The sequence below is a fragment of the Alexandromys fortis genome, unplaced genomic scaffold (assembly GCF_014885135.2).
Source record: "Alexandromys fortis isolate MF-2015 unplaced genomic scaffold, M_Fortis_MF-2015_v1.1 scaffold_29, whole genome shotgun sequence".
NCBI classification, from domain to species: Eukaryota; Metazoa; Chordata; class Mammalia; order Rodentia; family Cricetidae; genus Alexandromys; species Alexandromys fortis.
Window position 1 is genome coordinate 835,457 of NW_026067891.1, and position 12,881 is coordinate 848,337.

At 39.9% G+C, this 12,881-nt stretch overlaps 1 protein-coding gene across 1 annotated transcript in view; it reads right to left on the reverse strand.

The window, feature by feature from the left end:
* Positions 1-12,881, reverse strand: part of Ubtd2 (ubiquitin domain containing 2) — a 57,955-nt gene continuing 45,074 nt past the window's right edge. Inside the window, exon 3 of the mRNA XM_050135273.1 lies at positions 1-2,575. Coding sequence (XP_049991230.1) covers positions 2,178-2,575 — 398 coding nt within the window. The 3' untranslated portion in view covers positions 1-2,177. The remainder of the gene's footprint in view (positions 2,576-12,881) is intronic.

Consider the following 12,881-nt stretch of genomic DNA (forward strand, 5'->3'; position numbering starts at 1 on the left):
AAAAGTTGAACTTTTTTTTTTTTTAAAAAAAGCACAAAACCCCTACATACTAAAATTATACACATCAAGTATTGATCCAATCTTACATCAATCTATTGACAATTACCAGCACCATGTTTTTTTTCTCACCTAGGTTAAACACGCCTGGAGGATCGTTATTCAAAGTATATGTTCCTTTAAAATAAAAAAACTCTTAGAGAGGTCAACCCTCAAGAAACAAACAAGACCTTTACCAAACATAGATTATTGATGACACCATTAAATTTACTTTAGAAAAATAATTTTTAAAACATTCTTTTCCAGTTGATGGACTTTGAGATACTGTTACTCAATGTGGCAAATAAATCAAAGTTCTTGATAGTAGGCCGATGCACTCGGATGTCCTGGAGCCTCCACAAAGGAATGTGAGCACCTTCCTCATTGTTAAAGCTGTGTGCTTCTCCTGAATTTAGACTCAACCCCCATCAAGTCTAAATTAGGTGCAGTCACAAACTTTAAACTTATAAACAGAATTAGGGAAATGGTTAAAAGTTCTCAGAAACGTAAGTTCAATTATAGATATATTTAAACAGGCTATAGGAAATATAACACCACTTTAAACATTACATTTTAAACTCCTTAGCAGTTTCATTTTGTCACAAAAATCATGGTGTTTTATATTCAAATAGATGTTGAAGGTTTGGCATTTCCCTACTGAGACAGCATAGCGACCTCTTTCATCTACTGTACACAGTTCAGACTCCAAAGATACAGTGTGGTCACATTAGTTCATGGAATCAACCTTTTTTCCCCCCAAGACAGGGTTTCATTATGCAGCTCTGGCTGGTCTAGAACTATCTTTATATTCCAGATTGATCTCAAATTCTGAGATCTGCCTACTTCTGCCCCTAAGTTTGGGATTAAATGCAAGCACCACCATGCTTGGCAGAATCGGCTTTTAAGAGGCTCCAGACTGAATACAACCCTTGGTAGCTTTCTCCAGCCTTCTCCAGGAGGTAAGGCTGGCTCTCTGTGCTCCAGTCCCTCAGCCTCATGTGCAGATATGGTGGTTGATTCAGCATTTTGTGGGAAGGTGCAGGAAGAACACTGCTGCCCACAATTACTAGAATCAGAGTGAAGTGAAAAGCACTCAGGCCTAGCGCCAGGCGCCACCATTTGTTCTCCCCAGTATTGGTTAAGTGACATCAGTGAACTTTCACACTTGAAAATCTTGAGTTGGAGTTTTCTCCAAGGCTGAGAAGAGGCACAGTTTTCCCAGGAACAGGCAGAGAAGATTTAACTTCCACCCCCTGCAAGGTGAGGAAGAAAAAATTTCTTTTTATTCTGGAATGGAAGCAGCTACACTCCATTTCCATGTTATATGGCCCAGAAATATAGATGGGGTCAGTCAGCTCCAGAAACGGCCACGCAGAGCGGCTGCATCAGTGAAGGCATTACATAGTAGCTAGCAGTCTCAAGCCTGGGGACTAGAGACATTTTAAACCACTATGCAGGCAAGACAACTTCTCAACTAAGAATGAGAATTCTGACTATTTACTAAATTATTGTCTGGTGTTCCAGAGGGTGTCTGCTGCCAGCGTGTTGTATGGCAGCAGAACTGAGTGAATGTGAATTAGGAGCATGACTTGGGGGAGGGGAGACAACACTGACAAACTCCCAGGCTCCATTGCTTCCTGGTGGAATAGGAATACAAACCCAGAAGAGAAACAATCCCCTCTGCTCTTTTAGGTCCCACTAAAACAAAAACAAAAACGTTTAAGTTTTGTAACCGTTATTAATTATTGATGGTTCTGGAAATATAACTTGACATATACATTTTAAAAATTCTGTATCCAAAAGGTGCTTGGTGCTGTTCTTGATGGGTCTGGTGTCTGTGTACATTCCAAATTATTTAAATACAGCCATTACATAGTTGATAAATGTTTTAAAATAAATGGTTATCTATTTCTTAACTGCCTCTCAAATTAGAAATTGTAATTACAGGAGTTCCAGAGGCTGGCTCTGTGTGTTTTATTATTTTTGTTGGTCTCCATCACAGATGGAATTTTTCACTGGTAATTCCTCAGAACTAAATCCATTCATAGGGAATTCAGAGCAGTGAAAATAAATTTCACGTCATAGAGTAGGAAATGATAATAAAAAGGAGCCAAGGGATCTGGGACGCAGGCAAGCCGAGCTCAGTTCTCCACTGGTGTTGGGTTTTGCACAGGCTGGCTCACGATAACCTGTACCACATAGTCCTTTGGGATCTTCAGCTCCTCCAGTTTCATCTTATCAGTGAGAGGCCTGCCAGAGAAGAACCACCGCTGGCTGCCTGGATCCACCCCCTCTGTAGCATGTAAGCGCCTCTTCATGTGGAATACCGTGTCTGTGCTGCGCACCACGAGCTTGAGGTCTTTGCCTGTGGAGAGGCGCAGACGGAGCTGAGACTCATGTCCGGAATTGGGAGGTGGCTCAGGGATATCCAGAGTCTCTATGTCACTCTTTTCCTCTATCATGTTGATTGGTGGTGCCAAGCAATAGACTGGCAGCTGGTATCGGTTCCCCAGCTCATCGTAGCACTCTGTCAGTGCACCTGCAGAGAAGGGGCGATAGGAACAGTGTCAATGAGTGTGCTTCTGTTCACAGTGCACCACCAGTCTCATATCCAGACAGCACTCTCATCTCCCAACTGTTACAGGTATGCTAGAATCAGAGTGGGTAAGTGGAGAGAAAACACTAAGAGGACTTGTCAGAGCTGGATTTATCACTGTTATCTCCAATTCCTCAGGGCAAACATCAGAGGAAAACTCCAGTGCTTCTAGCAGTGGGAACAAAAGAAACCATATTTGAGGGACTGCATCAGGTGTAGCTACACGTCTCGCCATTAAAAGGATAGTAAGGGTACTATGAACACCCCGTGCCTAGAAATTTGATCTGCTAGAAGAAACAGACCAATTCTCTGTAACCATCATGTACCAAAGTTTAAGAACAGAGAAATAATCCAAATAGGCCTTATCTATAAAAATTGAATCAATAACTAATAACCTTTTAAAACAAAAAAGCACCAACTCCTGAGGGGCTCAACAGTAAATTCTACTGAACATGCTAAGTAAGAAATTATAACAATCTTCTATTTTCACAAGACTGAAGAGAAACTTCATAATGCATTCTATGAAGCAAACATTACCTTACTGCTAAAGAAAGAAAAAAAATATTAGGAAAATCAAATATAACACTCTAGAAAAAAAAATTATATAACACTCTCCAAGGCAGAATTCATTCTAGGTTTTCAAAACTGATTCAACCTTCAGATACTAACTAATTTATAGCATCAGGGTAAGCAAGAAAAATCATATAATCATATCAGATGAGGAAAAACCATTTGTCAAGACCTAGTACTTTTTCCTGATAAAAACTCTCAATATGCCGGTTGTGGTGGCGCACGCCAGTAGGATTTGTTGAAGGAGGCAGAGGCGGGAGGATCACGAGTTTGAGGCCGGCTTAGGCCACAAAAGAATTAAAAAAAAAGTCTCAATACCATTAGAGGGACAATTCATTTGCTTCATAAAGACTAGTTTGAAAACAACAAAAACAACTCTAAAACACTAAACTTAAAAAAAAAAAAAACAAATGTGGAGTTTCCCATTAAGATTAGGAACTAGGTAGGACAGCACCTCTTACCACTGCTAAAGCACAAAGAAAATATCTACAAATTGGGAAAGAAGTGTTTTTACTTATAATTAATACAACTATCTATGCAGAAAATCTGAAGAATCAAGAAAATGATGTTGGATGCAATAAGCATCCACACTAAGGTTAATGCATAAAAACCACTCTTCCATATATGGAAGTCAACAGGTGGTATCTGACATTACAAAACCACATGTATTAGCACACCCAGAGTAAAACATGCAGAGCTAAACACAACAAATGTATAAGACCTATAAGAAAATGACAAAATGTTAAACCAAAGAAGAACCAAATTGAGACAGTCTATGCATTGAGAAAATATTGTTGGAATGCTAGTCAGTTCTTCCAATTTTAATGCAACTTCAATAAAAATTTCAAAGTTTTTTCTAGATACTGGACAAACTAGAATTGTACATGAGGTAAAAAAATTAACTTACAAGAACTGGCTTATGCTAATCTTATAGTAACCAAGATAGCATACAGTTGGGCAGGGTAGCTCATACTGTAGTCCCAACACTTGAAAGAATGAAAGATTGCCACAATTTAAGACTAGGATGTATGTGTACATGCGTGTGTGCGTGCGTGCGTGTGTGTGTATTGTCCAGGGTATCTCAAAAAACCTAAAAAGCCAACACTTAAACATAAATGTGATGAATGAAAACAGTTGAAAGTCCAGAAATAAAACTCACATAAACACCATCAACTGATCTGTGTAAAAGAAACAAAAGGAAGAGTTGATAGAAAAGACAGGTGACGGGCTTTCCAACAAAGGGTGTTGGGTTAATGAGACATCAAAAAATTAATCAATACAGAATTTACCCTTGCCATTGCACACATGAGCCCACCCTACCACCACCAAAAAAGTGTACACAAACTTAAATATAAAACACAAAACTATAAACTCCTAGAAGGGAAAAGAAGAAAATCTAAACACTGCTGCCTTGGCAGTGACCTGTGAGGTATGTCACCAAATGTAAAATCATCAGAATTAGAAATTCAGGCTTTGCTAAAGACACTATCAAGAGAATAAAAAGACACAAACTGCAAGAAAAATTCCAAGCCACATCTGACAAAGGACTGCTATACAAACACACACAGAACTCTTGACAGGCGGTGGTGTCACAGCCCACCGTTTAATCCCAGCTCTTGGGAAGCAGATGCAGGTAATCTCTGAGTTCAAGTCAGCCTTATCTACAAGATTCTTGGATGGTCAGGGCTACGCAGAGAGACCTTGTCTCAGGGTAAAAACAATAAATACAAACAGAAAACCCAGAAAAGCAAGAGTTAAAATACCTTTGTAAGACTCTCACAAAGATGATGAGCTGGTGGAAGATAAGCTGATGAAAAGATGTGCTACACCACACCACTCATTAAACCAATGGGCCACACTACAATGGCTGAAGTCCAGAGTTCAAACAATACTGCGGCTGGGGAGACTGACTGATCTGCACTAACTGAAGAAGCAGAAAGGGACAAGTTTAGAAAACAGTAACTCCCAATCTGCAGCAATCTCCAATCTGCAGCAACTCCTAATCTGTAGCAATCCTCACTTTGCAGCAACCCCCAACCTGCAGTAACCCATAATCTGCAACAATTCCCAATCTACAGTAAACCCCCAATCTGTAGCAACCCCCAATCTGCAGTAACCTCTAATCTGCAATAATCTCCAATATACACTAACCCACATCTGCACTAACCCCTAATCTGCAGCACTCTCCAATCTGCACTAACCCCCAATACATACACTTTTTTTTTTTTTTTTTTTTTTTCATAACAGGGTTTCTCTGTGGCTTTGGAGCCTGTCCTGGAACTAGCTCTGTAGACCAGGCTGGTCTCGAACTCACAGAGATCCGCCTGCCTCTGCCTCCCAAGTGCTGGGATTAAAGGCGTGTGCCACCATCGCCCGGCAATACATATACTTTTAAAGCATTAGCACATATGTTACTTTCTGCGTTAAGTAGAGCTATTTGGAAAGATTAAATGACAGGGTACTGAAAAACATTTGGTATATTGTTCTTGTTGTTGAATGAAACAGTACTCTTTGCGTTTGTTATTTGTTTGGGTTTTTTGTTTATTTTTTCAGATAGAGTTTCTCTGTGTAGCCCTGCCTGTTCAGGAACTTACTTTGTAGACCAGGTTGGTCTCAATCTCACAGAGATCTGGGATTAAAGGTCTGTGCCATCATTATTTAGCATGAAACAGTACCCTTAGGGTCCCGAAGGGAATAGAATTTTAGTAAAATTATGATGCAATTTTGGCATTAAAATAATCTACTTCTAAATGAAAAATAAGGTCAGTATGTATCAGTATATATTTTATGGAAAAATACCATTCAATTAATCATTTTGAAATATGTAGATGTTTGTCAAAAATCCATACTTTGCTACCACAGGATGTAACTGGAAGGCAGTTACCCAACCACAGATAGTAAAGTTTCTTGGCTCTTAGTAGGACAATGAAAATATAATCACATCATTTCCTCTTTCCTACCCCTTCCATATTCCCCCTCAAGTTATGACCCCCTTTAATTACTCATAAATATATAAATTCAACCTTTAGTGTTGTATTACAGATTTCAGGGCTGATCATAGGGAAGGTTCTAATTCTCTAATTCTCCTTCTCTCAGCAATCAACAGATGTTTACATGGGGTGGGGCCCCCTGAGATTTCCCCCTTTCACATAAGCATGTTCAACCATGCTGTCATTGCGCAGCCAATTTTAATCTATACACTAAACACAAAATGCTTCAAATGCTTACCAACCAGCTAGCCCTACGTATGTTATATAAGTAACCACACACACACACACACACACACACTTAATCCTTACAACTATAGCAGAAAGTAAGTCTACTATACATATTTTACAGATGGGAAGACAGATGATGAATTAAGCTTTGCTTAGGGTCACACAGCTAGTAAACAACGACATAATCAGTAATAAGAGTCCTGAAGAAATAAACTTGTAACATAAAGATAAGAACGCACAGGTTAGTATTATGTTAATGAGATAGCTGAATGGAATAATGAACTTAGAGGAAAATGAAAGCCATGACAAATAAGAAGCTAGCGTGCTAAGCAGTCTAATAACATGACATTATTCACCAGTGAGTCAAAAGCCTACAGCAGTGACAGCAATAGCACCACAGCACTCCAAAAGTTCTCTGAAAGAAGCTTTAGTGCTTTAAGGCTGCAAACATATTCTGTCACTCTGTCACTGTTTGGTCTACAAAAATTGGAAGGCAAATACAAAAAATGAAGCAATGGAAGATGGAAAAGTTTGCTTAAAGAAACCCAGTGCAGGGCTGAAAAGACGGCCAGTTAGTGCAGTGCCTATTTCACAAACACAAGGACCTGAGTTTTGATCCCCAGAACCCATGTAAAAAGTTGGGTTGACTGTGCAAATTAGTTCAGTAGTTCCTCAGAAAATAGAACTTAATATATGGCCCAGATAGACCACTGCTTGGTATGTACCCAAAGGAGTACACTTTCTACTGAGAGGTACACATCCCCATCCATTTTCATCACTGTTCTATTTTCAAGAGTTGGACCATGGAATCAGCCTAGATGTCCATCAGTTGATGAATGGATAATGAAAGTGTGGTACCTATAAAACTGCAAACAAAGATAAAATCGAGCTGGGCAATGGTGGCACACCTTTAATCCCACTCAGGAGGCAGAGGCAGGTGGATCTCTTTGAGTTCATGGCCAGCCTGGTCTATAAGAGCTAGTTCCAGGACAGGCTCCAAAGCTACAGAGAACCCCTGTCTCAAAAAACCAAAAAGAAAAAAAGAAAAGATAAAATATGAAGTGTAGATCTGCACGGAACTGAAAAATATTAGACCCACACCCAGAAAGACAAAGGTCACATGTTCTCCCTCCTATGTGAACTTCAGTGTTAGATCTTTAGCTGTGTGTTTGAGTTGGAGCTCCTGGAGAATCCAGGAAGCTAGAAGGGACCACTGGCGGGCATTCAACACAGACATACCTTAGGCTTCCACCTACATAAGCACATGCGCACACACACGACTATCTGTTCCTACAGAAGGCCAGTATGTTTATGCTTAAGAGGAAGGCATCTTTCCAAAAGTTGACAGTTGTGGGGATTTACCACCTTGGCAAAATTACACTTAGCCTGGCTACATTAGAAACTTACAGAAGGTTTGAATCACTATTCTCTGGCATTGAAACTCAGTTCACTTAGCAATTCCTCACTATTTCCGATGTTCTAGCCAGGCTCACTTGCATTACTATCTAGTAACCACTGCAGACTTTTCTTTTTCCTCTCACAAACCCACTGTTAGGAGCTGGCAGAGACAGACGGCCATCAGGATAAATACCTGAGGGGGCAGGCATCATTTTGCCAAGCCAGGAAGCCCTGAAGGCTCCCCATGGTAGGCAGAGGGCTGCCAAATCATCACTTTGTTGTCATCCCTTACATAATTTTCTGAGAATGTTTTTACATTTTATCTAGATGATTAGTTAAGGTGTTTTATTTTCCCTGGTCAACTGTTTTCTCTGGCTGCTTTCATTCCAGCCAGGCATGAATGATGGTTTACCTCTGTAATCCTAGCCCTTGAGAAGTGGAGACAAGCCAGCCCTTTAGATGTTGAGTCTAAGATCTGTCTGGATTACATGAGACTGTCTCAAAAAGACCAAAACAAACAAACAAACAAACAGGCCTCTAAAAATTTGTAAAGATGAACTAACCTGGTTGCCAAACAATAAAAGTAGCTTTAATACATGCCATTAGATATAAGACTTCAGTGTTTCAGGAGTCCCCGAGGCTGAAAAACAACCTTATAAAGTCCTTGCTGAGTGCCGTTATGCTCTCACTTCCATGTAAGAGTGGGGACTCAGTGCTAAGATTTTCAGCACCTGAGACATGCATAGTTACACTCAAAAGTTAAAAACCAGTGTCTGTGAGTGAGCAGATGGCTAGGCAGATACTGCACATGCTAGCCTGATAACCCAAACCTGATCAGCAGGTCCCACAGCTGAAGGAAATAACTAACTCCTGAAAGTCCTTTGACCTCCACATATACTGTGAGACACATACATACACACACCACCCCCAGATAATAAAAGCAATGTAAGAACAAGAAAATGTTTTGATCTTGAAAGTGATGGTTTCATAGTATGTGCATGACAATGAATCATCCTCATTTAATGTAATTTCTCAATAATGTTTGAAAATGTAAATATTTAGATCAGTAAATAAGGGGGCAACATTTTAGAACTCCAAAAGGTTTTTTTTTTTTCTCTCCTATCATCAAGCGTTTTATTCATATCCTCACTGTTAACTTCTCTGTTCTAATGGACCCCAGGAGGCTGGAATTCTACTTTTCAATAACCACTACTTTCTATGTCCAAGAAAGGCCTCAACAGTTAAGTGAAGTGGACATAACTAAAAAGATAAGAACACCAAAACCATAGAATTAAAATAAGGAAATAAAGCAAAGAGGCTCAGATCATACACACAGGAGTCTGAGGGGTACCAAGAACTGAAAGCATAGTGAAATCTGATATGAGGGACAGGGTCTCTACTCATACCCAAGACTGGACGTAGAGCCTAGTTTGGGACATGCTGATAATTATCTCCATGGGGATTACAGTACCTACTTTTACAAGGTTGCGGCAAGGATTAAATAACTAAAGATGTGAAATTGCCTAATACATATAAAAGTCCGTGGAAAATGTTCAATAATGTTGGTTCTCTCCCATGGGTTTTAAATTTCAAAATTATGCATTTGGGAGAGTGTTTCACAAACAACAGTGCAGTAAATGGATCACAGCTTTATAAAGTTTCAGCCATCTACCTCAGGAGCCCTTGGGAGCAGTCTTTAGGACTCTAAGGCTGCTAACGAACTACAGGTTTTCTCTCCGGAAACACAGTGCTGGGAATCCACTGAGCCTGGCTCTAGAAGACCTAGCAACTCTGTCATCCACTGACTCAGCCAGCAGGATTGTGACAACTAGAGGAACCAAGCTTAGCATCTCTCCTAGTCAGCAGGGGTGAGAGTGGCTTAGCTGAACACCTAGAGCTGGAGTCAAAACAGCATTAAACACTATCTAACACTAGTTGCTGAACTGCTTGCTACAGAGAACAGTTAATCTTTAGTTCCAGGGTTTCATTTCCTTAAGTGGGCAGAGGAATATCATAGAAGCACTTGGGTCTGGTATCTACTGAAAGCCCAAGAGGCTTTAACGAAGTGGTAGTTGATACAGCTGCGCCTTGGGGTGTGAGAAACAGCTTCCTCCAGTCCCACCCCAGAACAATACAGAAAGGAGGGTTTCTTCAGAGACAAGCCTCCTGGCTCAGGAACAACCTCCCACACAGCTATTTTCAGACTTTATCACTCTAATTCAAGAAAAAGGATGATGGCAGCAGAGGAACAGACACATTCACATTCTGTAACTCTAAGCCAGCCATCTTTGTCCTTTTTGAGGACAGAAAGAAGAAATGATGTAACATTTGTGATTTATTAGTCACCAGGCTCCTTATTAAGGGCCCGTTTCATTTCTAAACACTACAACAGCCAAACAAAAATCATCTTGTAAAAAAATAACTATCTGTATTATAGTTGTGCATCCATTCCTTAAACCTTTAAAGCAACCAAATTTCCTGGATTTTTTTTTCAAGAGATAGGTTCTTTCTATGTAGCTCAGGCTAGCCTCAACAAATGATCCTCTTGCTTCAGCCTCCCAAGTACCAGGATTATAGGCATGCATCACATCTAGCCCTTGCCTATTTCTTGATGTTTGGGGGGGGTGTCTTTTTTGCTCTATTTTTAATTTAAAAAATATTTTGAGTATCTGTGTAGGTCAGAGGACAACTTTCAAAAGTCAGTTCTTGCCTTCCACCTTGTTTTAAGGCAGGGTCACTTGTTCCTGCTGTTCCAAAGTAGAATTCAGGCTACATGTGTGCCACTACATTTGGCTTTAACAGGGCTCCAAGGATCAAAGTCAGGTCATCAGGCTCGCCAACAAGAGCCATCCCCTTAGTCCCTCTGGATTGCCTTAAAAAAGTATTTATTATTATGTGTATAGGTGTTTTACCTACATGTATGCTGGTTTACCATGTGTGTACATACCATGTGTGTACATTGTCCACAGAGGCCAAAAGAGAGTGTTGGCATTGTGAGGTACCATGTGAGTACTAAGAAACTGAACTAAAGTCCTATGGAAAAACATCCAGTGCTCTTAACCACTGAACCCTATGGCCTACCTTTCTTTTTGAGACAGGGTCTCTCTATGTAGCCTTGGTTGGCCTAAGTCTCACTATGTTGACCAGGCTGACTTTTAACTCAGAGATTCACCTACTTATATGCCTCCTGAGTACTGAGATTAAAAGAGCATATGTCACCACTGTCAGCATCCCTGCCTGTTTTTAATGGCCTTCTGAGTACCTAAGAGAAACAGAAAGGCCTATATACATGTATTATTTCCTGTTCATTTGTATATTTTAAAAAATGTACCCTTTCCCTTTAGTATTAGTAAAAAGCCTTTTGTTTTAGGCAAGTATTTTAGGCAATATACAAGGTACCAAAAATATTAGACTTGTATAATCTTGTAAAATATCAAAGAAGAGCAGGGCGGTGGTGGCGCACGCCTTTATTCCCAGCACTCGGGAGGCAGAGACAGGCGGATCTTTGTGAGTTCGAGGCCAGCCTGGTCTACAAGAGCTAGTTCCAGGACAGGCTCCAAAGCTACAGAGAAACCCTGTCTCGAAAAACAAAAACAAAAACAAATCAAAGAAGAGGACTTGTGTAATGGCTTTACAAATTCAAAGAGTTGAAAATGTGTACTGGGTGTGAATCAAAGATGCTTTTGTTACTCTTAGTTCAAATCTCAGTTCCATGATTTATCCTGTAAAGTCATAATCTCTCCTTGCTTCAGTTTTCTCATGAGTAAACTGGGAATTGCTACTGATTTTTTCTTCCAAGCATGAGAGTTCACTCACCCACCTACCTACCTTACAACTTAAAAAAAAAAAAAAAGCCAAGTTTTTAGAATTTTTATATAATGGCAAAATAGCAAATCATGAGAAAAAAAAGCACTTACGGCAAATATTTTTTAAAATAAATGCTGTAAAAAAAAACTATGGGGAAAGGACTAGGTTATGAGAAGGGGCGTGGCCAAGAGTAGAGTCCTCTAAAAACAAACAGGCCACAGTAGATACAGCCAAGTCAGGATCTGTAAGTCAAGGTTGGTGCAGGGAATTTATCTATTAGTTTCCAGTGTGAAAAACTAAACTCATCAGTCCTGGTGTCTATTGAGTGTCTTTGGTAGATCAAGCATTACAGTAAACAACTCACAAGTAACATCACATTGAGCCAATGCAACAACCCAACCAGACAGATGGTTACCATAGTCCAATATAACAAAGAGAACTGAGGGTTACAGAAATGATTTGCTTAAAGCCACATAGCTTTAATTTAGAGAAGCACAAGTGATGTCAAAACCTATCATTGAGCAGGTCTAAAAACATTCAATTAAATAGCTGAATTGGACCTGACAGCAAATTAGGGATATATGACAGGTCCACCCAAAGATTATCACTGATAAACTTCAGAGAAAAACAAGGAAACACTCAAGGGTACCAATAACAAAACATTATTATCTACAAGTCTGTTATAAATCATTTGAGAAAGGAATACTCAGACATCAGCATGGTTCCTCCATGCATATGCAGAATGCATCTTTCTTTCTTTTGGTTTTTCGAGACAGGGTTGGTTTCTCTGTGTAGCCCTGGATTTACAGAATCACTCTGTGTATGGGGCTGGCCTCATACTCGCAGAGATCTACTTGCTCTGCCTGAGTGCTGGAGTTAAAGCAGTGCACACAACAAGTGGAATGTCTTCTTGACAGTTCACACAGATAAGAACAAATCAGATTTAAATCTACACTCAATAGGATATGCACAGACTGTGCCTGTACAGGAAACTGATGCTTGCCTTTATGAACTCAAAAGCATTTTAAAATATTTGTTCAATTTACTTATTACATTTTTGCTATTGTTTTGTTTCTTTTCGAAACAGGGTTTCTCTGTAGCTTTGGAGCCTGCCCTGGAACTAGCTTTTGTAGACCTGGCTGGTCTCAAATTCACAGAGATCCAACTCCCTCTGCTTCCTGAGTACTGGGATTAAAGGTGTGCGCCACCATTGCGGGTAAATTTACTTGATATATTTATTGTGTGTGTTTATGCCA